Source organism: Panthera tigris, chromosome E2 (assembly GCF_018350195.1).
Source record: "Panthera tigris isolate Pti1 chromosome E2, P.tigris_Pti1_mat1.1, whole genome shotgun sequence".
NCBI lineage: Eukaryota > Metazoa > Chordata > Mammalia > Carnivora > Felidae > Panthera > Panthera tigris.
In genome coordinates this window covers 3019824-3047355 of record NC_056674.1, presented here as the reverse complement: position 1 = coordinate 3047355, position 27532 = coordinate 3019824, and the positions used below count along the sequence as shown (strand labels likewise).

Sequence of the window (27532 nt, the reverse complement as noted above, 5' to 3'; positions counted from 1 at the left end):
TGGGGAGGAGGTTTTGTCCCTGTGATGACATCACAGAACACAGACATTTTCACTAGTGATGAGCTCACAGGCAGGGCTCTTCCTCTGTGATAACGTCATGGGAAAGAGGCCTTGCCTCAAACGGCGACATAGGAGGAGGGATCTTATCTACCGTGACATCCCAGAAGGAGGTTTTGTCTCCGGTGACGATTTCATCCAAAGCAGTGTCCTCGGAGGCAGCCCCCTGGCCACAGGCTGATCCTGGGTCCCAGGCCCCTGGAGTGTGTTGAGGGATCCGGGCTGGGATGGGGGCCCCCGCGAGGCCGCAGCCCCCAAGCCCCCGGGCCTGGCCTCAGACGGTCACCTCGTTCTTGCTGGCGGTGCGCAGGTGCTGCGGCAGGTGGTGGCCGGGGATGAACTGCAACTGCTCCAGCGTGCCCTGGCGCTGGAAGGGCGGCCTGCGCGCCAGCGTGCCCCCTCCCCCGCCGGCGTCCGACAGCCAGGCGGGCTGCGGCGAGCCGTGCAGACCGTGGTGGTGGTGCGGGTGCAGGCCGGGCGGCGGGGGCAGCCCGTGCAGCGGCGTGGGGGGCCCCCCGGGTCCCAGCAGCAAGTTGGAATGGGACGCGGCCAGACCCGCGCGGGCGGCGGGCTCGGGGGGCAGCGCGGGGCTGCGCGGGGGCGACAGCAGGTGCTCCCGGCTCTGGCGCAGGGCCTCGGGCGACGAGAGGAGCAGGTGCTCCTGCGACACCAGGCGCGCGCGCGGCAGGGTGAATTCGTAGCGCGCGCGGCCCGCGTCGCCCAGCAGGTGCTCCTGGGACATGACGCGCCGCGGGTTGGGCGCGGGCGCCAGGCCCAGCTCCTCGGGGCCGCCCCAGGCATCCATGCGGTAGCCGCCCCCCGTGCCAGGTCGCCGAAGAGTGTGCAGGGGCAGCGTCCCGCGGGGCATCTCCCCCAAGTGCCGGCGCTTCAGGTAGGCCTCATCCAGATCCTTCTCCGCTGGGGGAAGAGGGGGAAAGGCCATACAGGTAAGTCCCCAACCAGTCCAGAACGTGCCCCCGCCCCCCTGGCTTCCGTACATCCCACACCCACGAGGACCCCAGGGATCACCAGAATGCCCTGGTCATTATTAGCCTGGACACAGGTAGGTGACATAGGTGACATAGGTGGAGGGATCTTATTTAAATAAAAAAAATTTTTTTTTAACATTTATTCGTTTCTGAAAGAGAGAGAGAGAGACAGAGTGCAAGCTGGAGAGGGGCAGAAAGGGAGACACAGAATCTGAAGCAGGCTCCAAGCTCTGAGCTGTCAGCACAGAGCCTCAGGCGGGGCTCGAACTCACAGACCGCGAGATCATGACCTGAGTCGAAGTTGGCGCGCAACCGACTAAGCCACCCAGGCGCCCAAGTGAGTCTCAAATTTTAGCCGGCCAAAACCATCAGGCTAGCTGTGTGACCAAACGCACATTCCTAGGCCCGACACAGATGGTGGGCCAGCAGATGTGGGGGGAATTTCCTTCCCCCCGCCCCAAATTTGGAGATGTGACCTATTCGTGGGTTATGAAGTCAGTTTTGTAGAGGGTGAATGGCATTTTAAAATTAACTAGAATAGAAAATTTTCAGAAAGCATCCACACAGGGACGCCTGGCTGGCTCAGTCAGTGAAACATCCGACTCTTGGTCTCGGGGTTGTGCATTGGAGCCCCACACTGGGTGTAGAGATTACTTTAAAAAAACAAATAAACATTTAAAAAAGTTATTAAAAAAGAGGCATCGGTATACTAGGGGAATAAGGGTAAGCAACCTGTTCCTAAAATTTTTATTTCAGTTATGTTTGTGTTATTGAAATATTAATGGATGCAGTGACAGTACCTGGGGTTTGTTTTAAAATAATCCGCTAAAAGTGTGCTGAAGGGAGTCTAGATTAACAAAATGTTGCTCATTGTTGAGTTGAGCGATGGGAACATGGGGATTCGTTTTACAATGTCTTCTAATGCTGGGCATGTTTGAAAATGTCCATAACAAGTTTCAAAGTTTTGCTGTAACTAAAAATTATACATATTATATGTGTCTCAGGGGTCATGATATAAAAAGCATTTCTTAATGTGGCTCTCAGTTTAAATCTTTTTTTTTTTTTTTTAATGTCTATTTTTGAGGGGGTGGTGGAGGGCCAGAGAGAGAGGGAGACAGAGGATCCAAAAGCCAGACTCGGGGCTTGAACTCAGGAACCGTGAGATCATGACCTGAGCTGAAGTCAGATGCTTAACCAAGTGAGGCACTCAGGCGCCCCTGGCTCTCAGTTTAAACTGTTTGAAGGCTTAGGGTGCTTGAGTGACTCGGTCAATTCAGCGTCTGACTCTTAATCTCGGCTGGAATCATGATCTCGTGCTTTGTGGGTTTGAGCCCCACATTGGGCTCTGCGCTAACAGTGCGGAGCCTGCTTGGGATTCTGTCTCTCCCTCTCTGCCCCTCCCCCACTCTCTTTCTCAAAAATAAATAAATAAACTTAAAAAATAATAAAATGTGGGGTGCTTGGGTGACTCAGTCAGTTGAACGTCTGACTTTGGCCCAGGTCATGATCTCATGGGTCGTGGGTTCAGGCCCCGTGTCAGGCTCTGTGTTGATAGCTCAGAGCCTGGAGCCCGCTTTGCAGTCTGTGCCTCTGCCTCTCTCTGCGCCTCCCCTGCTTGTGCTCTGTCTCTCAAAAATGAATAAATGTTAAAAAATTTTTAAAATAATGAAATGTTTGAAGGCTCTTGCCACTGACCCAGAAATGTCCAGAATCACAGTGATTGGTCCAGGGATGAGCGTGTGACCCAATTTGGACCAGTGGGATCTAGACCTGGGAATGCTAGAATCATTGGGAAAGACCCTTTTCTGCTGGCTGAATAGCATCTTGAAATTTCTCAGGTCAGTCTTTGCTACCACTAAAGAAGAATCTGTCTGAAAATAAAGAAGAGATGTAGAATCCTGGAGATAGCTTTTGAACCCCTGGATCCAGCCATACCTGAAGCTCATGATTCATAGACTTTACCATATCAAGCCAATGTAGTTGCCTTTTGTTTTTGGCTTAAGTTGTATTTCTGTTAATTGTAAATACAAGTCCTAATGAATACAATAGATCTTAGGGGGGCACGGATATGCATTTTTAAAAAGCACTTTCAGAGGCCTATTGGGCCACTGTCCACACTCCTAAACCCAGGCCCTGGCCCCACCCCATCACCTTTGCCCTCCCCTTCCTGGGACTCACCCAGTCTCTTGAGGGAGGAGTAGCGGTTGAGTTCAGATTTCACAGCGGCCTCATAGGACGGGGGCAGATGTGAGAGGTTGTGGAAGGACCGAGAGCAGGACAGCGTGGAGTAGTGCAAGGAGGGGCTGGGTGGCGGAACGGCACGCCAGTCTGGGGCAGAGGGGCATGGCAGGGGTCAGTCCAGCCCCTCCTCCCTCAGGCCCAGGAGTCCAGGCTCCCAGCCCCTTCTCCCTTTGACCCAGCAGTTCCAGCCCCCAGCCCCTTAGGGAGTGGAAACCAGGGATTCTGGCCCCTCACGGATACTTGCTCCCCCGACCTCAGGAGACAGGCTCAATGCTGGGGAAGCAGGTCATGTCACAGGAAGAGAGGTAACTGGCACGTGCTCAGCACCTGCTGTGTGCCTGGCCGGAGGCTGGAGGGGCCGTCCACTCCACACATTTCCCCACAAGCCCAGGCAGGAGAGAGATGAGACTGGGAAACTGAGGCTAGCTTGGTCACCTGGCTGGACTGGGAGGCCAGGGCTCACAGGATCTCACACCTGCTCTATCCTGGGCACCCAGCTCAGGCTTAATACAGGCAGGGAAGGAAAGGAGCCTTTGTCCTCCCCCCAACCCAGCCCCAGTCCCTACCCATCGTGGCGGCATGGTGCTTGGGGCTGTTGACGTTGAGGTGCAGGTAGTTGTGGTGCAGATTATCTGTGGGGACCAAGAAGGGAAGTGGTGTCACTGCCATCACCCACTCCCAGCTGGCACTGCTGTCCTGGTCTCATGGGAGGATTTCCACTCATGTCCACTGGGTTCCCAGCTCTGATCCCTCCTATCTCCTGAATCTCTGCTCTGACCTTCCTCACCCTTCTGGATCATCAAATCGGCTTCCTGGCCATTTGGCCAGCCCATCTTCCAGATCAGCCCCGCCCCCCCCCCCCCCCCCCCGCCCCGCCTTGGTAGTACTCCTGACACCCACACCTGCCCCTGCCCCTATGCTGCTGGAGTCTCTTCCCACAGCTGACTTTCATCCACAGGACAAAATCTAAGCCGGGAATGGTGTTTGAGGCTTACTCGGCCCTAGCTGATGCCTTGCCTGAATGAGCCTAGCTCAGTCCTGCCACAGGGCCTTTGCAGATGCTATTATGCTGTTCTCTCTGACTTGAATTCCTTCCTCCCCATCTTTGCCTGAAGAACTACTCATCCCTCAAGACCCACCTCAAATGTCTCTTCCTTATATTACGATTCAAACCCATCTCTTCCCCTACATTTCTGACCCCAGCTCAGGCCTTGTTCTGTATAGCCTGCATTACTACCCAGCCTCCTCCTGCACCTTCTTCCTCTCATCTCTCCCCCTTCACATGAGTTCCAGAAAAATTCTTCCACTCACTTCTGACTTTGTTGCTCCCCTGTTCTAAAGTCCTCCGTGGCTCCCATCGCCATCAGGACAAAGACAGAGCTCCTCAGCTCAGCCTGGTGCTCAGATCCTTCCTGAGGTGTCTGCCCACCCTCTCCCTGGCCTCACAGACTATGCTTCAGAGGCTCAGACATTGCCCGGCCCAGGTAGGCCCCTCACCCTCCAGGCCACTGCTCAAACGGTATCCTGGGGGAAGTCTTCCTCCTCCTCCTCCTCAAACCAGACGAGACTCTTTTTAACCTGTTACAGCTCCCTGGACTTCTCCCTGGTGAACTCATCATAAAATATGAGAACAGCTCATATTTACATGGACCTTTTTTCTGTGCGAGGCACTGCTCTAAGCCTTCCGTCGTTAGTTCATTTGAGCTTTGCAGTAACCCGCGACGGCGACGCTGCTTGTTTTATGGCCGGGGAAGTGAGGCCCAGAAAGGTGAGATCGTGTGTCCCAGGTAGCCAGCGGCAGAGCCAGGGTTCAAACCCAGGCAGTGTTCAGGACATTCTAATTCAATAGTTAGGTGCTTTCTTGTGTGTGTGGCTGTTAGGAGCTCTGACACTGGCTTTCTCAAGTGCAGGGGCCGAGAATGTCTACATTGAAATCACCGTGGCGTCCGTGGTACCCACCCAGGGGGTTCACGGGAGGGCAAGGAGGGGTCCTGATTCACAGCAGGGTCCCTCCAGCCTTGCCGGGAACTGGTCGGGTTCAGAGCAGGAAGAGGCTGGAGGGTGGGCTGGGGGCGCGGGCGGGGCCTGGGCACCGGGGGCGGGGCTACAAGGCAGATGGGCGTGGTCAGAGGCCGCAGCGGCATTCCCGGCTCCCAGGTCCCACTCACCGAGATTGGAGGGCTTCACGGTGTTGTAGAGGGTCTTGGGCGTCCTCGGGGGCATGCTGTCGGGGCCCCCGACCCCCGGGGTCAAGGAGCTGCTTCGTGCCCGGTCCGGGCGGGTCCCAGGCCCAGCCTGATGCCTCAGAATGTCCACCAGAGCCCTAAAGGTGGCAGAGAGCCGGTCAGCGGCCTGGGGACGGGGGTGGGGGCAGGGAGGGGGAGGCCCCGGGCTTCTTTTCCCTCCCTGCTCTCCCCTTTGGGGGAGTCGGTCAGCTCGGCGGGGCTCCTCGTCTTTGGCCACGCCCATCGCTAATGTCCATCTGAGCACCGCCCGCCCCAAGGTTCCTCCGACCACATTTCTTGCTTGAAGCGCCCCTTCCCCAATTCGTTGGGACCCAGCCCCTTCTGTGGTCCTTCCCACACCGTCCTCCCTGGGCCCCCACCCCACCCTGAACCTGGGGCCTCCCTCCCGTTCCTTTAACAGCCTTCCCTTGGCGGTAAAGTGTGCCTCTTCCGTCCAGTTGTGCGGACCGAAACCCTGAGACTCGCCCCTGGCTCCTGCTTCTCTTTCTTTTCATGGCCCTCAGCCATGTTGGACTTCCAAGATAAATCCCTAGCGGACCACTTGCCACCTGTGCTGCCCCCAGTGCCTCCTCTCATTGCTGGCTCATTGCTAGTGTCCTAAGGGGCCGCCCGCTTCCACCCTGGTCCTCTGCTGTCCCCAGAGACTCCTCTGGAACCATCAGATGGCTTCGTGCCTGAGCTCCGCGCCCTCCAGACACCCCCCCCCCCCAATCACTCTTAGAATAAACCTGCTTCCGCCCACTGCTCCGCAGGCTCAGAGGCTCCGTCGCTGTCCCGCAAGTTCTATCAGGACGTTTATACGTGCTGTTCCCTCAGCCTGGAATACCCTTCCCACAAATACCCGTTTGACTTGCTTACTCTCCCCACCACTCACATTTAATGATAACGGCAGCCAGCGTTTATGGAGGGCTTACTATGTGCCCAGACTTGACATGAATCAACTCAGTTAATCCTCATTACAGTCTGACCTGGGATTGAAAGCCAGCTTCACCCAGCAGGGCAGGGACCTGGTTTGGTCCACAGCTGTATGCCCAGCTTCTGACCCACACACAGACGGTGCCCAACAAATAAGTTTGTTGGATGGATAAAGGCCTGAGCCTCTCCCGTCACTCAGCAGCCGGGCCGGTTCTGTCGCCCCTATTCTTGGGACCCCTTCGGTCTCCCTGGGTATCTGCTCCCGCGCTCGCTGTGGCTGCCTCCCGCATCTCTGAGCAAGCCTGGTTCCCTGTAGCCCTGCCCTCTCCAGATGGCTCCACCCCTGATAGCCCAGGCCCCGCCCCCAGGCGCCCTGCCCTAGGGTCCCAGCGCTCACACACCTGGGCACGTTGATCTCCCGGTGCGCCCTGGGCGCACGGGACGCCTTGCTGAAGGCCACTTTGGCGCCGACGCCCACGGCCAGGGCGAAGCTGATGACCCCGCACACCACGTAGGCCGTGCTGCCCCCGGGGCCCTCGCCCCCGCGCCCCCCTGCGCCCCCCGCCCGGCCCCCTTCCAGCCACCCGGCCTGGCCGGGCCCGGGCCCCCGCCCGCACCCCCGGCACCCCCGACGCCCCCGGCCAGCGGCGGCGGCGTGGTGGCCCAGCGCGGCGTGTCGTAGTTGGAGCAGGACGCCTGTGCCAGGCGCATGTGGCGGTGCTCGCAGCAGAAGCGGTAGTGGCAGGTGCCGCAGCAGAAGCGGTAGGAGCCGGTGCTGCAGTTGAAGGTGGCGTCGTACTGTCCCATGACATCGTAGTAGCCGTGGCAGAGCTCGGCCGGAGGGGGCGCCCGCGCCGCCGCGCCGGTCCCGCTCGCCGTGCTGGTCCTGGTGCCGTTGGCGCCCGGGCCCGCAGCGCCCCCGCCGCCCGTCAGCGCCCCGGTCAGGCGCCGCAGGTGCGCCAGCAGGGCGGGCAGCGGGCCCGGGGGCTCGGCGCTTGTGGTGTTGGACGGGCGCGCCCCGGCCTGGCGGGCGGTCGAGGCCAGGAGCAGGAGGGTCCCGAGCAGCAGGAGGGACGGCATGGGGCGCGCAGGAGGTCGGACCGGGCTGCCAGGCCGGGGGGAGAACCGAGGCTGCAGCGGGGGGGCGAGAGAGAGATGGCCAGAGGTGCAGACATGTGGGGGTGGGGGGCCGGACGCGAGGAGGAAGGCAGAAGAATGGCGAGAATCATGCCGCAGGGGACAGAAAGGATGCGTGGAGAGGGAGATGCCCGCGCGCCGAGTTAGCAGCCCCCCAGGGCAGTGGACGCAGGGGTGTTTGGGGAGGGGGCGGAACGGAAATACGCCCCGGACGCGCCGCAGGAGAATGGCCGTGATAATGGGCAGACGCCGGTAGGGTCAAAGCGAGCGATGGGGGTGGGGGGGGTGGGGGGGGGATTGGGAAGGTCCGCGGAGATGTCAGACGGGCGCACAGAAGTAAAGGATGGGCAAAAACCAGAGGAAAGATGTGATGTGGGGAGAAGAAACCGGGGAGAGGAGCGAGCGAGCGACGGCAGGGGGAGCGTAAGAGGGCGGGGGGGGGTGATATGGGGGCGTGGAGAGCGGGGGAGGAGGTTGTGGTGGGTCAGTGCGGATGGGGGAGGCAATGGACACAGATGTGGGGTGGGCGGGATGGGAGGAGCGGGGGGGGGGTGGAAATGGGGAAGGTGAGAGGAAGAGGTGTGGGTGGGGAGAGAGAGAGAGAGAGAGAGAGAGAGAGAGAGAGAGAGAGAGAGAGAGATTGGAGTTGAGAACTTGAGTTTACAGAGCAGACAGGTGGACCCAGGTGGTCAGGACTTCTCAGCCTGACACCGCTCACGTTGGGCCCGACCTGTGTGCCACTGGGTGCCAGGAGAGTTCGCATTCTCCGCATGGTGACGACATAAGATGCCTCCAGGCAGTGCCAAGCGGTCCCCTGGGGTCACAGCTGCCCCGGTTGAGGAGTGCTGGCTCAGACCCGGCTGGTCCTCGGTCGCCCCCAAAGGCCCCTCTCTCTCCTTTATTTAGGTCTGGTAATTCACGGGCCTCAAGCTTCTCTCTCCCTCCCTCCCTCCTCCACCCTCTCCCTCTGTCTCTCGAGCACACACACAGTTGTAGGTCTGAAGTGTCTCAGGACAGCAGGCGACGCAGGGTGGCAGAGCTGATCATGTGCCTCAGTCTCCCCATGTGTGAAATCGGGGTAAGGATGGTTATCAGGGGGTGGTTAGAAGGATGAGCCGGGTTGATCTTTGTAAGGAGCTCAGAACGCCCTGGTCTGTTGCAGTGCCGCGCACTGTGCACACTGCAGCCGCTAGTTCAGGGGGTGGCCAGGAACAGGGCCAGGGAGGAGACGGCAGAGTGAGGGGCCAGATGGGGTCGTTTCTAGGCAGCAGAACGGCAGGACGGATGCTTCCACAGTGTGTCCTGAGCCCTGAGGGTGCAGCGGTGACTAAGCCACAGCGTTCCCGCCTTCATGGGGCTTATATTCCAGGGGCGGGAGAGGGCTGGGCGCACAGACGTACACCAGGGTGACGCTTGTTGAAAACTGTTAAGGACAAATATGAAGAAATTTTGCAGGAAGTCATGACCAAATGAAAGCAGCATGAGAGAATGGGAGGGTAGGAGCGCCTGGGTGGCTCAGTCGGTTGAGCGGCTGACTTTGGCTGAGGTCATGATCTCACGGTTTGTGAATTTGAGCCCTGTGTTGGGCTGTGTGCTGACGGCTCAGAGCCTGGAGCCTGCTTCACATTCTGTGTCTCCCTCTCTCTCTGCCCCTCCCCTGTTCGTGCTCTGTCTCTCTCGCTCTCAAAAATAAATAACCGTTAAAAAAATAAATTAAAAAAAAAAGAGGATGGGAGGGTGGATAGGACGAGTTGAATGAGCATCATTAGGTATTAGGTTTATCTGCTCCTTTCCACTGGGGGTGTGTGTGTTTGGGGACCACACCATTATCACCAAAAGGAGTAGGGGCTGGGCTGGGGAGAGGGTCATGGGAGCCGAGGCTCCCCACGCCTCAGTCAGCTTGCCCTGCTCCTGCAAGGGGCCTCAACTTCCCTTTTAGCTCCAGCCCTGGCCCCTCCCTTGAATCTGGGCTAGAATATCCCACTCCCTGCTTAATAGGCATCTTAGCAGTGGCTTAGCTCACACCGTGCAAAGCTGTTTGGTGGCTCCTCGAAAGTTAAGCAGTTATCACATGACCTGGCAATTCCACGCCTATGCATCTGCCCAAAGAACCGAAAACGTACGCTCACACGAAAACTTAACACGCGAGTGTTGACAGCAGCACTATTCGTAACACCCCCAAAGCGGAGACCACCCGGACGTTCACCAACAGAGGAACAGATCCACACAACGCGGTCTATGCGTACAATGAAATATTATTCCGCCTTAGCGAGGAACGGGGCACTGATACGTTACATCACGGGTGAACCCGAAAAACAGCACATGAAAGAAGCCAGACACAAACAGTCATATGCGGGATGATTGCTCTTACACGAAACGTCCACAGGAGTCAGAGCTCTAAAGCCAGAAAATCTGGTTAGCGGTTGCCTGGGGCTGGGGGAGAGTGGGAGAATGGGGAGCGGCTGCTTTGGGGTGATAGAAATGTTCTGAATTGGTGGCAATGGTGGCACATTCCCGGTGTCCTAAGTATCATTGAACGGTACACGTAAAAATAGTTTAAAGACTATCGGGCGCCTGGGTGGCTCAGTCTGACTCTTGATTTCGGCTCAGGTCATGATCTTGTGGTTCATGAGGTCGAGCCCCGAGTGGGGCTCTGCACTGACAGCTCAGAGCCTGCTTGGGATTCTGTCTCTCTCTGCCCCTCCCTTGCTCATGCACGGTCTCTCTCTCTCTCAAAATAAACACATAAACATTTTTTTTAATGGTTAAAACAGTAAACTTTACGTTACGTGTATCTTGCCACAATTTTAAGAAACGAAAAACCCACCAGCATAGGTCAGATGACGTCAAGCGTTGCCCTGTCGAAACTGCCCAATGGCTTCCTATCACACCCAAAATAAAATGCAAACCCTTCTCCCTGTCCCTGTCCCTTCATACTTTTCCAGGTCCCGTGTCCAAGAGGGTCCCTTCTTCCTGCCTGTGCATTTGTTGTTCCTCTGGCCTGGGACACCCCCCCCCCCCCCGCCTTGTTGCAGATATCGGTCTGACCCACCCCCTTCCTTCCTTCAGGCGCCCTTCACATGTCTTCTCAGTGTCCCTCCCTGCCCTGTCTAAACTAGCACCTCCAGCCACTCTGCTCCCTGCACCTGCTTTCTGTCTAGTTATGGGTGCCATCTCTTCCTGCCGCATTATACGTGCAGTGGCCCCATAGACTATGCACTGCATAAAGGCAGACTTTTTTTTTTTTTGGTCTTTCTTGTTCATGGTTGTGTCCACAGCACTATGGCATTGATGAATGTTGAAAGATGTATGACAGGTGGGTCTTCTCTCTCTCTCTCCCCCCCTCCCCCACTTCAGACAAAAACACTGAGGTTCCAAGAGGTACTATCGTTTGCCTAAGCCTTACAGTGCCCAAGCATTGGAGCTAGGCTTTGAACTCAGGGCTCAGGGCACTGCCACCTGTAGGGCATGGGTCCCTTTATTCCATGCAGACAAACGTGGGTTGACATGCATACAGACACACCTCTTTCTTTTTTTTTTTTTTTTTTTTTTTTTTTTTAATTTTTTTTAACGTTTATTTATTTTTGAGACAGAGAGAGACAGAGCATGAACGGGGGAGGGGCAGAGAGAGAGGGAGACACAGAATCGGAAGCAGGCTCCAGGCTCTGAGACATCAGCCCAGAGCCCGACGCGGGGCTCGAACTCATGGACCGTGAGATCGTGACCTGAGCTGAAGTCGGACGCTTAACCGACTGAGCCACCCAGGCGCCCCTAGACACACCTCTTTCATCAGTGAATCCACATGCATGCAGCGATGTGGATTTCTTCATTCATTGAGGGCTGCCACATACGGTTGGGCAGGTTGTGCACTGCACAAGGAGCTCTGGTTGCGAGGCTGGAATCCAGCCAGGCTCTCCTCCTTAAGGCGTGCTGATGGGGCTGCATCCATCTGGGGGAAGGTGCACCCTTTAGAACTCACACGAGGGTGCCATCTGCCTGCCAAACCATAGCCGCAGGGGAGCTGCATTGGACCAGGGGGTACCTTTGTCTCATTTGCATAAAGGCACCAAATGGGCTAGCGGTTTGCTCACTCAGTCCCCATTCTGTGCCAAGCTTCCGGCTGAGCTCCACGGACACAATTCTTCCCTCTCCAACTGCTTACACATGCACATACCCAGGGAGACACAACTCCAGGCCATTGACAACTCTGGGGAGTGGGGGAGGGGCCACAGCATACATCCCTCAAACCCAGCAATGCACCCAGACACACACACACACACACACACACACACCACCTCTGTTAGTGGAGGGACCCATAACCTCCTACCCTGTCTTATGCCTCCGGAAGGAAAGTGGACACACACCTAGGGACACAGTGGCCTGTCCAGACACAAGGATACAGGAGGACTGATTCTTCCCTTACACAACACACATACACACACACACACACACACAACATGATATGCACGCAATGACGGAGAACACAGGACACCCACGCCATGTGCCAGACACAACGCACAAGGACACCCAATGTCATCCCGGCGGCACACCTGTAGACCTCCTCCCAACACACAGATACACAGATACACAGCTCCATGAGGACACACAACCGTTCCACCCACAGGACACAATCTCAGTTGTGACACCCTGGGACCACACATAGCTCCCAATACAGCCAGAGACCTGCCCAAACCAGCTCTACATGGACACACGACCATACACATCACAGCCCACAGTCATGCAACCTCATGGGCACACACACACACACACACACACACACACACACTTGCAAACACACCCTCACCCAGCGGTGGAGTCTGGAAGCAGGCACGTGACAACTCCCCCCCCCCCCCGCACCCCCCAAAGCCCTTCTCGCACCCCTTACACACGCAGGCACTTTCCTCCCCCCATAGCTGAAGAGAAAAGGGGCCCTTACCCCAATCTCTTCCCTCCCTGCACCCTAGTCTCCTCCCTGCACCCCAGTGTCCTCCCTTTCTGCCCCATGCATGCTCAGCAGCTCAGGGCCAGAGGTCTGGCTGTGCCCCTTCCCCAGCCCCCCGCCTAGGACCCGAGAGACATACAGAGATCTGGGGAGCCAACTTGAGGAGGGTTTCCAGAGCAGGCTCCTGGGACCCTCACAGCACTGTGCCCCACACTCCACACCCTGCTCCTGTGCCCTCTCCAGATTCTGCCAGCTGGGGTGGGGGCCAGGTGAGTCGCCTTCTGAGATGTGTGGCAGCAGAGAGAGATGGAGCAGGACAAGGAGAGAGACTTGGGGGTTTGGGGGAGACTCAGAGAGAGGAGGAGAAAGACCCAGGGAGAGGGACACAGAGATGTGAGAGCAGGGGGAGACCCCGGGAGGACAGAGACCCAGGGAGGAGGACAGAGACCCAGAGTGGGGGGGCAGTGAGGGGGAAGACAGATACTCACAGGAGGGGCAAAGACTCAGAGAAGTGGGGTTCTGAGATCAACAAACAGAGAGAGAGAGAGAGAGAGAACAGAAGCCCACAGAAGGGTGAGACCCAGGAAGTCAGAAGCCCTGAGCTGGTGAACTGGGGGCCGGAGAGGGGTTTGGAGGTGGTGGTGGAGGGGGGCTGAGGGTGCACGGCAGGTATGGAGAGAGAGAGAGAGAGAGAGAGAGAGAGAGAGAGAGAGAGACACGCTGGGGGCACGCAGGGTCTGGGGGCCATGATATTCCCCTAGGAATATCTGGGATTGAGGTGAGGGGTCGATCTGGGGTAGGGATGTGGAAAGCAGGAGAGGGGAGAGGGTGTGGGTTCAAGTCCAGGTGCTCGGGCTGGGGGAGCAGAGCGAGGGGGAAGGGGAGGGGTCCGGATGGGGGGCGGGGATCGCAGTCCTGGGCGCCCACGCGGAGAGGACTCAGAGACAAGGACCCTCCCTGGGCACGCTCCCGGCGGCCGGCCCGTCCCTACACCTTCCTGTCTCTGGCACCTCTCTGACTCCGGATATCTCCGCTGTCCACCCTTCTCCCGGACCCCGCCTCCCACCGGCCCGCCGGCGGCCTCTCCTCTCCAGCCGGATCTGCCCTGGGTCATGGTCCTCTTAGCCTGTGTCTCTCTTTCCAGGTCTCATCGCTTCTCTGTGTCCCGAGTCTCTGTCACACGTTCGTTTCCCGCCCCCCCCCCCCCCCCGCGGTGTCCCGTTCTCGGAGTCTGTTTTCTGTGTGCCAACACTTCCCTTCTTCCCCTTGTCCCATCGTCTCTGTCTCTCTCCGGCCTGTCTCTGTGCCCCCCCCCCATGTCTCTCTGCCTCTCTGACTCTGTCTCTGTCTCTGTCTCTATGTCTCTTTCCCAGGTTTGCTTTCTACAGATCTCTGTCCCTCTGAGTGTCTCTGTGTCCCCTACCCTCACCCCACCCCGGTCCCCGGTCTCTCTCCCCGGTCCCCCTACTCTCACTCAGGCCCAGGTTGGAGGGGCGGGGTGGGGGGGCGCTGCAGCGGGAGCTGTGTGTTCCCAGCGCAAAATAGACTCCTGTTGCCATGGCGACGCGAGCGCGGCCTCCGAGACGCGAGGCATCAGGCTGGGGGGTGAGGAGGGGGGACACCTGGATCCGGAAGGCGGGGGCCGGGGGGGCCTGGAGGAGCGGGGAGGAGGGGACTCCTCGGTCCCCGGGGAGAAGGGGTGCTGGGCGCTCTGACGCCGGGTTCCGCGGACGGGGCCTTCTGGGAGGGGTCTGGGATTCCAGGATTGGCGGGGGTGGGGGTGGGGGCGGACTCTGATTCCCCGGTGGGGGCGGGCTGGGGAGGGCTCCGACTCCTGGGTCTCTGGGGGATTCAGAGGTTGCCTTCTTAGGTCCCCGAGGTTGGAGGCGGGGGCTGGGGGCCAAGGGCTGCGAATCTCAAGGGGTTGGGGGGCCTTGACTGGGGGCTCCGCGGAGTTCCGACTCCCAGATCTCCACGGGGGCTGCAGAATTCTGGGAGCCCCCATGTGGATCCCCAGACTCCTGCGTCTTAGGGGAGCAGGAAGCACTCAGAGGAAGCGGTCTGTCCTTCCCAGCCATTCATCCACTCACCCGCATACCTGCCTCTTCCTTCCTCCCCGTCCCCGTGGCCCCGTGCCTCAGTTTCCCCCTCCGCACCGGGGTGCGGTCGCGCTCACCTCACTTTCCGGAGTCGGGACCCTTGGGGAGTCGGGGGCGGCGGCGGGCGGCCGGCCGGGGAGGCAGAGCGAGCGCGTGTCTGCGAGCCAACCGGCTGGGCGTGTGCGCGCCGGTGGGGGGCGGCCGGCAGCGTGCGGGGCGGGCGACCCGGCCGGCAGCTCCTGTCCGCGCAGATGTGGCTGGGCCAGCCTCGCCTTTGCCTCGCGCCGGCTGGGAGCAGGGGAGAGGCACCTCCCCCTCCCCACCTGCTGGGACCCCTCTTCCCCCCACCCGCAGCCCCCACTCGCCCCCGGGATACCCCCCAAATCCAAGAATGGTTCGGCCCACAGCCACATCAATGTTTATTCGGCAAGTCCGGGTCCCACAGCCTGTGACACTCCCTCCCCCTCCCCTTCCCGCCTCTTGAAGTGGCCCGGGGCCGAGCCCCGCCCCCAGCTCTGCTCAGCCAACTGCCGCCCAGCTTCCACGAGTCTCATTTGCATTTCCGGGAGCTCTGGCCCAATGGCAAGGTAGCTCTCCACCTCCCCTCCCGAGGGGGTGGCACTCCCGGTGGACTGCACCACTGTTGGGATTCCAAGGATGGGGGCAAAGTGATTCCACCGAGGTCCGGACGACAGGAGGGTGGTCTTCGCGGTGAGGAGTTCAGCGGAAGAGGGGGTTCTGGCCTTGGAAGAGGCCCAGCAGCCCGCTGTCTGGCGCGGGCTCCTTGATGATCTTCTGGATCTGTAGGGGGAAGAGGAGGGTTCAGGGAGTCAAGAGTCCCCATGTCTGTGACAATCTGGAAGGGCACTTCTTCATTTTCATCCGCCTTGCCCTCTTGGCAGCGACAGGCCAAACCAACCACTCCCTCTTCTCAAAACTTTTCCTCCGGCCTCCCTTCCACCAGAGCCGCCTGGGTTATGATCACCTGCCATCTTGGTCCACTTGTCTGGCTTGCTGCCAGCAGGCTCTGTCCTGGAGCTTCTGGTCTATACCGTGCTCCTGTCTCACCTCTCCCATCCCTCAGCTCCCAAGTCCGGCCCACGCCTTGCGCCTCAACTCCACACTCTGATCCAAGTGCCTCTTACACACTAGTGTTCCCCCAACCAGTAGACCACAGGAGCATAGATGCTCACCCCGCCTCTCTGGGGCTGCCTTCTCCCAAAGCCCCACATGGCACCCATCAGCAAGCCCCACCCTGCTTGCCTCCAGAAATATAAGCACAATCCGCATCCCCACTGCCTCCACTCTGGTCTCCCGCCCACATCCATGGGCCCCCCGGGCCAACCTGCACATCTGACTCTGGCCAGCTCCCTTGTGCAAACCCCTCCACTCCGGGAAGACGCGGATCTGGCTCCTCTCTGCCTCCTCCCCTGTCACGCTCACCGAGCACTCGGCATGGCCCACTCTGGTTCTTTGAATAGGGCGAGTTCCAGTCCACCTGCAGCCCTTTGCCTCAGCTGCTCCTTTGGCCAGGAACACTTTCTGGACGGCCGCTGCCCCTCCCACTGCAGGCCTCCGCTTAAGGGCCATCCCTGCTGTGAGCCCCACCTTCTCTCTCACACACTCTGAACACTCCCTTCCAGCCCTGACCACAACGTGGAACCAAATACACCCTGGCTTTGGCTGCTGCCCCAGGACCTGCCCCATTGGCTGGCCCATAGTAGGTGCTTAACAAATAACTCAACAGAGCTGGCCTAAGAGGAGGCACAAGGGCGGACCTCAGAGGGCTGGGGCATGTCCCTTCATCCTAAGGGCCAGCAGTGTGACTCAGCTGGGGCTACCTAGTCAGACCCGGGCACTAGCAAGGCCACCTGGTGGTGGTGGTTGCGGGGGTCGCAACTGAGGGCCAGAGACGGGAGGAGGGGACGGAGGTGGGGGTCAGGGGCTCCCACGCAGGGCTTCTGGCGGGCTGTTTGTTCCTGTCTGCCTCCCACCCTCACTTCACTCTAAACCCACCTTTCACCAGGAGGCCTCCCACACCACCCGCACAACCCCTCCTCTGCACCCCAACACTCCCAGCCCCTCCCCTGCGCTCTCGCTCTCCCCCCCCCCCCCGCCCTCATGGCCACCGACAGCTTCCCTTGCCCTTCACGGTGTTGACGGGACTTAGAACTCGGCCGCCAGGAGGCAGCAGCCTGCTGTGCTCCCAGATGTAGGCTGTCAACCACCACGTGGCGGGCGCTGAGAAGGGAGACCAGGGAGGGTGGGGTGGAGGGTGCGGGGCCAGTACCTCCTTAAACTGGGGGTGGGCGGCGTCACCCACAAGCTGTAGAATGAGCCCCTCACTGGTGGAGAGGAAGGCGCCGCTCTGCCGCATCCGGGCCAGTGCCACCAGCCTGTCCACCTGGCTGCGCGGGAGACGGAGGTCGTTGGTGCCTTGGCCCGCACGCCCAGATGCCCGGCAAGGTTGGCAGGGATCCCACTCCTCCTAGACACCCCACCTGCGCCCACGTGCACCCACCCCTCAGCAGGACCCCCTCACCTGCGGGAGGAGCAGGCATCCACCACCACATGAACCTGCAGCCCCCGGTCCAGGAGGTCCAAGGTCGTGTTCTGGGGGCGAGACATGTCAAGGGCAACCTCAACCCCAGACAAGAGCAGGGGCCTGGGGAGGGGGACGGGGATGAGGGAGCCTCAGATCAGGGCAGGGGGCCCCCACGTTACGGCAGGGTCCTAGGGCCCCACGGGACCATGAGGCAGAGAGGGGTCCTGGGAGGGATGAAGGTCCCAGGTCAGGAAGGGGGTCCTGCCAGGAGGACAGAGGATTCGGGGTCAGGGAAGGGTATCCTTTTGAGGATGGAGGTACCCAGGGGTGAGCTGGGGGTCTCACCAAGATGCAGGCCTGGGTCTCAATGCCACAGAGGAGCACGGAGCGAAGCTGGGGCCGCGTGTCTAGCTCCTGTTGCACCGCAGGCACCATGCTGAAGCAAGTTTTGGCCAGTGGCCGCAGGCCTTCGGCCCCCAGCTCGGGCACCGTGGGACCCAGGCCTTCTGGGTACTGCTCTGTCAGCACAGCGGGTACCCCCAGCAGCCTGGCCACCTGCGCTAGGGAGGTGAAACAAAGGCCTGAGCCTGAGGGAGGGGCCTGTGGGGGCAGGACTCCTGGGTCTGAGGGAGGAGGGGGCTGGGGGCCTGGGCTCCTGGGTCTGAGGGAGGAGGGGCTGGGGGCCAGGACTTCAGGGTCTGAGGGAGGAGGGGGCTGGGGTCTGGACTTCAGGGTCTGAGGGAGGAGGGGGCTGGGGGCCAGGACTTCAGGGTCTGAGGGAGGAGGGGGCTGGGGGCCTGGACTTCAGGGTCTGAGGGAGGAGGGGGCTGGGGTCTGGACTTCTGGGTCTGAAGGAGGAGGGGCTGGGGGCCAGGACTCCTGGGTCTGAGGGAGGAGGGCCTGGGGGCCAGGACTCCTGGGTCTGAGGGAGGAAGGACTGGGGGCCAGGACTTCAGGGTCTGAGGGAGGAGGGGGCTGGGGTCTAGACTTCTGGGTCTGAAGGAGGAGGGGCTGGGGGCCAGGACTTCAGGGTCTGAGGGAGGAGGGGGCTGGGGTCTGGACTTCTGGGTCTGAGGGAGGAGGGGCTGGGTGGGTCTGAGGGAGGAGGGGCTGGGGGCCTGGACTCCTGGGTCTGAGGGAGGAGGGGCTGGGGGCCTGGACTCCTGGGTCTGAGGGAGGAGGGGCTGGGGGCAGGACTCCTGGGTCTGAGGGAGGAGGGGCTGGGGGTCAGGACTCCTGGGTCTGAGGGAGGAGGGGCCGGGGGTCTGGATTTCTGGGTCTGAGGGAGGAGGGGGCTGGGGTCTGGACTCCAGGGTCTGAGGGAGGAGGGGCCGGGGGTCTGGACTCCTGGGTCTGAGGGATGAGGAGCTGGGTGGGTCTGAGGGAGGAGGGGCTGGGGGTCTGGAGTCCTGGGTCTGAGGGAGGAGGGGCCAGGGGTCTGGATTTCTGGGTCTGAGGGAGGAGTGGCCGGGGGTCTGGATTTCTGGGTCTGAGGGAGGAGGGGCCGGGGTCTGGAGTCCTGGGTCTGAAGGAGGAGGGGCTGGGGGCCTGGAGTCCTGGGTCTGAGGGAGGAGGGGCCGGGGGTCTGGAGTCCTGGGTCTGAGGGAGGAGGGGCTGGGGGCCTGGATTCCTGGGTCTGAGGGAGGAGGGGCTGGGGTCTGGACTCCTGGGTCTGAGGGAGGAGGGGCTGGGGGTCTGGACTCCTGGGTCTGAGGGAGGAGGGGCTGGGGGTCTGGAGTCCTGGGTCTGAGGGAGGAGGGGCTGGGGGTCTGGACTCCTGGGTCTGAGGGAGGAGGGGCTGGGGGTCTGGAGTCCTGGGTCTGAGGGAGGAGGGGCCGGGGGTCTGGACTCCTGGGTCTGAGGGAGGAGGGGCTGGGGGCCTGGAGTCCTGGGTCTGAGGGAGGAGGGGCTGGGGCCTGGAGTCCTGGGTCTGAGGGAGGAGGGGCTGGGGGTCTGGAGTCCTGGGTCTGAGGGAGGAGGGGCCGGGGTCTGGACTCCTGGGTCTGAGGGAGGAGGGGCCGGGGGCCTGGAGTCCTGGGTCTGAGGGAGGAGGGGCTGGGGGCCTGGACTCCTGGGTCTGAGGGAGGAGGGGCTGGGGGCCTGGACTCCTGGGTCTGAGGGAGGAGGGGCTGGGGGCAGGACTCCTGGGTCTGAGGGAGGAGGGGCTGGGGGTCAGGACTCCTGGGTCTGAGGGAGGAGGGGCCGGGGGTCTGGATTTCTGGGTCTGAGGGAGGAGGGGGCTGGGGTCTGGACTCCAGGGTCTGAGGGAGGAGGGGCCGGGGGTCTGGACTCCTGGGTCTGAGGGATGAGGAGCTGGGTGGGTCTGAGGGAGGAGGGGCTGGGGGTCTGGAGTCCTGGGTCTGAGGGAGGAGGGGCCAGGGGTCTGGATTTCTGGGTCTGAGGGAGGAGTGGCCGGGGGTCTGGATTTCTGGGTCTGAGGGAGGAGGGGCCGGGGGTCTGGAGTCCTGGGTCTGAGGGAGGAGGGGCTGGGGGCCTGGAGTCCTGGGTCTGAGGGAGGAGGGGCCGGGGGTCTGGAGTCCTGGGTCTGAGGGAGGAGGGGCTGGGGGCCTGGATTCCTGGGTCTGAGGGAGGAGGGCTGAGGGTCTGGACTCCTGGGTCTGAGGGAGGAGGGGCTGGGGTCTGGACTCCTGGGTCTGAGGGAGGAGGGGCTGGGGGTCTGGACTCCTGGGTCTGAGGGAGGAGGGGCTGGGGGTCTGGAGTCCTGGGTCTGAGGGAGGAGGGGCCGGGGGTCTGGACTCCTGGGTCTGAGGGAGGAGGGGCTGGGGGCCTGGAGTCCTGGGTCTGAGGGAGGAGGGGCTGGGGGCCTGGAGTCCTGGGTCTGAGGGAGGAGGGGCCGGGGGTCTGGACTCCTGGGTCTGAGGGATGAGGAGCTGGGTGGGTCTGAGGGAGGAGGGGCTGGGGGTCTGGAGTCCTGGGTCTGAGGGAGGAGGGGCCAGGGGTCTGGATTTCTGGGTCTGAGGGAGGAGTGGCCGGGGTCTGGATTTCTGGGTCTGAGGGAGGAGGGGCCGGGGGTCTGGAGTCCTGGGTCTGAGGGAGGAGGGGCTGGGGGCCTGGAGTCCTGGGTCTGAGGGAGGAGGGGCCGGGGGTCTGGAGTCCTGGGTCTGAGGGAGGAGGGGCTGGGGCCTGGATTCCTGGGTCTGAGGGAGGAGGGCTGAGGGTCTGGACTCCTGGGTCTGAGGGAGGAGGGGCTGGGGTCTGGACTCCTGGGTCTGAGGGAGGAGGGGCTGGGGGTCTGGACTCCTGGGTCTGAGGGAGGAGGGGCTGGGGGTCTGGAGTCCTGGGTCTGAGGGAGGAGGGGCCGGGGGTCTGGACTCCTGGGTCTGAGGGAGGAGGGGCTGGGGGCCTGGAGTCCTGGGTCTGAGGGAGGAGGGGCTGGGGGCCTGGAGTCCTGGGTCTGAGGGAGGAGGGGCTGGGGGCCTGGAGTCCTGGGTCTGAGGGAAGAGGAGCTGGGTGGGTCTGAGGGAGGAGGGGCCAGGGGTCTGGATTTCTGGGTCTGAGGGAGGAGGGGCCGGGGGTCTGGAGTCCTGGGTCTGAGGGAGGAGGGGCTGGGGGCCTGGAGTCCTGGGTCTGAGGGAGGAGGGGCCGGGGGTCTGGAGTCCTGGGTCTGAGGGAGGAGGGGCTGGGGGCCTGGAGTCCTGGGTCTGAGGGAGGAGGGGCTGGGGGCCTGGAGTCCTGGGTCTGAGGGAGGAGGGGCTGGGGGCCTGGAGTCCTGGGTCTGAGGGAGGAGGGGCTGGGGGTCTGGACTCCTGGGTCTGAGGGAGGAGGGGCTGGGGGTCTGGAGTCCTGGGTCTGAGGGAGGAGGGGCCGGGGGTCTGGACTCCTGGGTCTGAGGGAGGAGGGGCTGGGGGCCTGGAGTCCTGGGTCTGAGGGAGGAGGGGCTGGGGGCCTGGAGTCCTGGGTCTGAGGGAGGAGGGGCCGGGGGTCTGGACTCCTGGGTCTGAGGGATGAGGAGCTGGGTGGGTCTGAGGGAGGAGGGGCTGGGGGTCTGGAGTCCTGGGTCTGAGGGAGGAGGGGCCAGGGGTCTGGATTTCTGGGTCTGAGGGAGGAGTGGCCGGGGGTCTGGATTTCTGGGTCTGAGGGAGGAGGGGCCGGGGGTCTGGAGTCCTGGGTCTGAGGGAGGAGGGGCTGGGGCCTGGAGTCCTGGGTCTGAGGGAGGAGGGGCCGGGGGTCTGGAGTCCTGGGTCTGAGGGAGGAGGGGCTGGGGGCCTGGATTCCTGGGTCTGAGGGAGGAGGGGCTGGGGTCTGGACTCCTGGGTCTGAGGGAGGAGGGCTGAGGGTCTGGACTCCTGGGTCTGAGGGAGGAGGGGCTGGGGTCTGGACTCCTGGGTCTGAGGGAGGAGGGGCTGGGGGTCTGGACTCCTGGGTCTGAGGGAGGAGGGGCTGGGGGTCTGGAGTCCTGGGTCTGAGGGAGGAGGGGCCGGGGGTCTGGACTCCTGGGTCTGAGGGAGGAGGGGCTGGGGGTCTGGAGTCCTGGGTCTGAGGGAGGAGGGGCCTGGGGGTTGGACTCCTGGGTCTGAGGGAGGAGGGGCTGGGGGTCTGGACTCCTGGGTCTGAGGGAAGAGGAGCTGGGTGGGTCTGAGGGAGGAGGGGCTGGGGGTCTGGAGTCCTGGGTCTGAGGGAGGAGGGGCCGGGGGTCTGGACTCCTGGGTCTGAGGGAGGAGGGGCTGGGGGTCTGGACTCCTGGGTCTGAGGGAAGAGGAGCTGGGTGGGTCTGAGGGAGGAGGGGCTGGGGGTCTGGAGTCCTGGGTCTGAGGGAGGAGGGGCCGGGGGTCTGGACTGCTGGGTCTGAGGGAGGAGGGAGCTGGGGGTCTGGACTGCTGGGTCTGAGGGAGGAGGGGCCGGGGGTCTGGATTTCTGGGTCTGAGGGAGGAGGGGCCGGGGGTCTGGACTCCTGGGTCTGAGGGAAGAGGAGCTGGGTGGGTCTGAGGGAGGAGGGGCTGGGGGTCTGGAGTCCTGGGTCTGAGGGAGGAGGGGCCGGGGGTCTGGACTCCTGGGTCTGAGGGAGGAGGGGCTGGGGGTCTGGAGTCCTGGGTCTGAGGGAGGAGGGGCTGGGGGCCTGGACTCCTGGGTCTGAGGGAAGAGGAGCTGGGTGGGTCTGAGGGAGGAGGGGCTGGGGGTCAGGACTCCTGGGTCTGAGGGAGGAGGGGCCTGGGGGTTGGACTCCTAGGTCTGAGGGAGGAGGGGCTGGGGACAGGACTCCTCGGTCTGAGGGAGGAGGGGGCTGGGGTCGGTCTCCAGGGTCTGAGGGAGGAGGAGGTTGGGGATGTAGACTTCTGGGTCTGAGGGAGGAGGGGCTGGGGACAGGACTCCTGGTCTGAGGGAATAGGGGCTGGGGGCCTGATTCCTGGGTCTGAGGGAATAGGGGCTGGGGGCCAGGACTCCTGGGTCTGAGAGAGGAGGGGGCCGGGGGTCTGGACTTTTGGGTCTGAGGGAGGAGGGGCTGGGGGTCTGGACTCCTGGGTCTGAGACAGGAGGGGGCTGGGGGTCTGGACTCCTGGGTCTGAGGGAGGAGGGGCTGGGGGCCTGATTCCTGGGTCTGAGGGATTAGGGGCTGGGGGCCAGGACTCCTCGGTCTGAGGGAGGAGGGGGCTGGGGTCGGCCTCCAGGGTCTGAGGGAGGAGGGGCTGGGGACAGGACTCCAGGGTCTGAGGGAGGAAGGACTGGGGGCCGGGACTCCTGGGTCTGAGGGAGGAAGGACTGGGGGCCAGGACTCCTGGGTCTGAGGGAGGAAGGACTGGGGGCCAGGACTTCAGGGTCTGAGGGAAGAGGGGGCTGGGGTCTGGACTTCTGGGTCTGAGGGAGGAGGGGCTGGGGGTCTGGACTTTTGGGTCTGAGGGAGGAGGGGCTGGGGGTCTGGACTCCTGGGTCTGAGGGAGGAGGGGCTGGGGGCCTGATTCCTGGGTCTGAGGGAGGAGGGGCCGGGGGTCTGGAATCCTGGGTCTGAGGGAATAGGGGCTGGGGGCCTGATTCCTGGGTCTGAGGGATTAGGGGCTGGGGGCCAGGACTCCTCGGTCTGAGGGAGGAGGGGGCTGTACCTTGAGCATGCGGGCGGCCACCGAGACTATCTGGGGGAAGTAGGCGACATGGCGGAACTTCTCCTGCATGTCACACAGGAAGAGGATAGAAGACCCAGGGAGGACTCGGCCCAGGTTGGGCCTCACAGCTGCCATGTCCTGGGGGTGGGCAGAGGTGCGAGAGGGAGGGGCCAGTCAGGGCAGGGGCTTTGACTCCCTGTCCAGGGTCTGTGCACTCAGACCCGTGAGGGTCCCACACAGTCCTTTGGAAACCTCCCCCTTCCCATGTGCAGCGTGTCCGCAGATCCCTGGGGCCCGGAATCCATTTGTTTCTTAATACGTCCTACTCGGCTGGGAGGTCACTTTCCCTGGGAAGCCTTCTCTGACCTTGACCACCTGGTGCTCCCAACCTCACTCTCCCAAGGTCCCTGGGAAAGCCTTTTCCTTCCGGGATACACGGCAACATCAAGGTCACCCTCTGCCCTCCACAAGGAACACTCCAACTGTGATCCTCACCCTGCCCTTCGGGGTGGGGGTGGGGAACAGAGGAGGGAGGTGAAGGCCGGAGGGCCCACAGCAGGTAACAGGGCGCGGGTGTGATTCCGGATGAAAACCAGAGCCCAGGTGCAGTGGCAGTGTCCTGAGTGAGGCTCTTCAAGTCTGACTCCCCCTACGCAGCCTCTGAAACTCAGTTTACCCTCATGCAACATGCAGGCTGCACATCCCTGCAGGTCGTAGAAGGAAAGGCCGGTGCACCTGCACAGGGGACTGTTATTCATCCGCAGAAAGAATGAGACCCTGCCACATGCTACATCACGGGTGAACCCCAAGATCGCCGCGCCCACGAGCGAGGCCAGTCACCAGAGGCCACACGTTGTGGGAGCCCATTCGCATGAAACGTCCACAGGGATCCAATCCAGAGACAGGGAGCAGACTGGTGGGGGGCTGGGGCGGGGACAATGAGGGCTGACTGCCTCTTGTGTGCGGTGTTGCTGCTGGGCTGATGAGCACATTCTCAAACTAGGTGGTGGCCACGGTTCAGCAACATCACGAATATTTGTTAACTGCCACTTAATGGTACGCTTAAAAATGGTCGAAATGGTCAATTTCGTGACTTGTACTTTAGCACAATGAAAAAAGGGGGGGGGCGGGGCTGTTGGAATCACCTGCCCAGCAGCCCTGTTACAGGGGAGGCCACTGAGACCCGAGGGGTCCACGACTTGCCCCCGGTCCCGCAGGACTAGAGGACAGAACCCCCCCCCCCCCCCCCCCAGTCAGAGCGGCTCCGTCTCCAGCATCTGGGCCCCGCCTCCGAGACTCTCAGCATGTCCCAGCCCATGTGCCCAGGAGGCTTGAGTCCCAGGGTCCTCAAGTTGCTGCTCAACTGGGGGTTCTGGCCCCGCTTACGTCTGCACGTCTCACGCCCTCGGCGTGTTCACTCATTTACTCGTTAACTTATGTGGGACATGGGAGACCCTGCAGACCCAGGGGAAGGTGAAATGGTTAATGCGGGGAAGTCTGGAGGCTGGCTGGTGGGCGCACAGGCTGTTTATGACGATTCTTTCAAATGAACACATCTACTGTAGAAAATGTTTTCTATGGGCAACATAGTGCAGAAACAGTGTAAAAACTCATGGGTGGTTACAAGGAAGAATTTTATGCTATGTGAATTTTGTCTAAAAAGAAAAAAAAAAGGAATGGAAACTCCCGCAAAAACAAAACCACGCTGAATGAATTAATCACATTAATTACGACTGCGATCAGTGCTGGGATTTCGAGGGAACCTGATCTATCTTGGCAGAGTCTGCAAAAGTCTCCCCCGAGGAAGTGGAGGGAGAGAGAGAAAACAATGTTTCTGAAAACCCACGGTTGACTCTGTTACTCCCCTGTCTTAGCCCCCACCTTCCAGGGCTGCTCTCAGGTCTTCAGGACTAAAACGTAACCTGCTCAGGCAAGACGCCTGGAACCATCCCAGCCAAGTCCTTCCCCTTTGTGGTTCCCTCCACCCGGGCTGCTTTCCTCACTTCCCTTCTAACTTTTCAGGAGACAGGAGGGACAGGGTCAGATCAGGGCTATCATGGCTGAAAGCCTAGGTAGGACAGGGTGTCTGAAGCCACAAAGATCTCCCTTTCAGGCTGGTAGGAGTGTGTTTTGCAAGAACCCCCAGGGAAACACATGTGGCCAAGGTTTCTCAAAATTCTAGTTACATGAACCCTGTGACCCAGAAAACGTGCTAAGTATTTACCCTGCAGACATACACGTGAAATGACACAAGGTTATTCCCTACCAGACTTTTTGGTTATTCATTATGGGACTTTTCCGCTGAGCAAAGGAATGGAAATACATGTAAACGTCTATGGTTAGGGTTCTGGTTATGTAAGTTATGGTATAGCTGTACTATGGAATTCTTTGTAGCCAGGGAAAATTACAAGGAAGCTCTTTGAGTAACAAGAGATGTTAACAGTGAAAAGAAGCGGAACAGTATACACAGCAATGCTTCCCTCTTCGTCTCCCCAAAGAAGAGAAAAAGTGAGTTTTCTGCTCCTATATTTGCTGTCTCTGGTGGGTACACGTGGAGGTGCTTCAGGTGGGGGGGATGGGTCACTGAGGGACAGGGTATGAAGGAAATCTTATTTTCACTGAGTACTGTTCCTTTTGAAGTGTGGACAGTGTGTGATAGGTTGTCTGGTCCGTAATATATACCATAAAATACTTAGATAAGCTGAGAACCCAGCAAAACCAATCTGTGTTAGTAAAGTTATAATGGTTATCACTGGGCAGCAGTAAAGAAAGGGGCACAAGGCAGGGGGGCTTCTGGGATGCAGTGGGGAGTTCTACTTCTGGATTTGGATGTTGTTTACACCAGAGCGTTGGCTATGTGAAAAGTTATTTGAGGTATTTGTGATTTGTATGTATGGTTTTTCCCCCCTGGATATGCAGTATACTTCCATAAAAAGTTTTCAAAGTATCAGATAAAAGGGTGGAGGCCAGGAGAAAACCGGGGCTGGAGTCTAGGTGGACAAAGGTGAGGCCTGGGCTCCACTTTAGGCAGAGAGAAGAGAGAGGAGGAGGCAGGACAGAGAGATTCAGGGGGCAGGTGCCGCTGGCTGTGGGGGAAGGGGCAAGGAGGAAGATCTACAGGTTTCCGGTCCATGGGTGGTAGGTCCTAGGGACTAACTGGGAACCTGGAAAGGGGAAGTGGTCTGGGGGAGATGAAATACTGAGGGTGGAGGGTGGGGAGTGTGTGTGTGTGTGTGTGTGTGTGTATGCGCGTGTGTGAAGGTGGAGAGGTCTGGGCTGGAGACTGACTTAGAAATGCTGTTAGGGAGAGAGAGATCTGAGCTCCAGGTGGGGGGAGTCAAAGGCCGGAGGAGGAGGGGCAGTAGCGGGGGAGGGTGGGGCGTGCAGCCCTGCAGCCAGGATTCCCTGAGTGTGACCCTGGGCAAACTTCACGCTGTCTGAGCCTCAGTTGCCTCATCGGAGAAATAGGGGTCAAACTAACCCACCCCATAGGGACGATGCAAAACTCGGCCAGTGATGCACAAAGGGCGGGCGCGACCCGTGGAAGGTTCGAGTCCCCGGTCAGCCAATTCTGTAGGGCCGGCAGGAGTCCTCGCCCTGGCTGTGTCACCTCGGCCCGGACGTCCTGGCAAAGCCTCAGTTTCCCCACTTGCAAAGCGGGAAGGTCAGCGCCCCCGAGGCGCTGGGGGGCCTTACCCGGAAGGCGCTGGTTTCCAGCCTGGCCCGCCCCTCCGCTGGAGAGGCCTGGGGGACACTCACCGCTCCGAGCCGGGACTCACGCCGCTCCGGTCCTCACGCCCCTTTCCAAGGCAGGGTCACCGTTTTGCACTGTTCCGACACGTGGCCCGCCCCCGCGGTCCGCGTCCCGCCCACCCAAGCCGAGCCGCCCAATCGGCGCTCGCCAAACTCTGCCCCGACCCTGAGTCCGGCCAACCTACAAGCGGAGCTGCTTAGCCCTCCTCGGAGGGGCGGTGCCGGGCAAGATGTCCATCCTGAGAGCGTGATTGGTCCGCCGGTGGGAGGGGGCGGAAAGGCAGCGCGTCCGACCAATGGGGAGCCGGGAAGGGCGTGAATGGCGGGCCCGGGACAGAGCGGCTCGGTGGGTGCAGAGACAGCGAATTCCAGCTGGGGCGGTGGGTCGCCCTCCTGTGGTCTAGAGGAGACCCCTGAGGCCCAGAAAGAGGGAGTGAGGGGTGTGCGCAGGGCGGAAGCAGGCCTGGGGTTCCAACGCTGGCCTTTGAGTCAAGAGTCAGAAACTTATCAAGAGACCCAAGCACTTTACAAGAAAGGGAACTTAAGTCTTTG

At 60.9% G+C, this 27532-nt stretch overlaps 2 protein-coding genes across 2 annotated transcripts; both read right to left on the bottom strand.

The window, feature by feature from the left end:
- Positions 1-330: 330 nt before the first annotated feature.
- On the bottom strand, positions 331-7528 carry SHISA7 (shisa family member 7). The gene is given in 5 exon segments (XM_042970077.1): positions 331-975; positions 3225-3374; positions 5456-5610; positions 6850-7057; positions 7060-7528. Coding segments are annotated over 5 exon segments (1626 nt in total). The 3' UTR covers position 331.
- Positions 7529-15038: 7510 nt separating this feature from the next.
- ISOC2 (isochorismatase domain containing 2) lies at positions 15039-27082 on the bottom strand. Its single transcript, XM_042970264.1, has 6 exons — positions 26987-27082; positions 23228-23365; positions 17517-17726; positions 17169-17239; positions 16917-17034; positions 15039-15427 (listed from the first exon to the last, which is right to left on the bottom strand). Exons 2-6 carry the CDS (start codon positions 23360-23362, stop codon positions 15347-15349), a joined length of 615 nt encoding a protein of 204 aa, XP_042826198.1. The 5' UTR covers positions 23363-23365; positions 26987-27082; the 3' UTR covers positions 15039-15346.
- Positions 27083-27532: the final 450 nt, after the last annotated feature.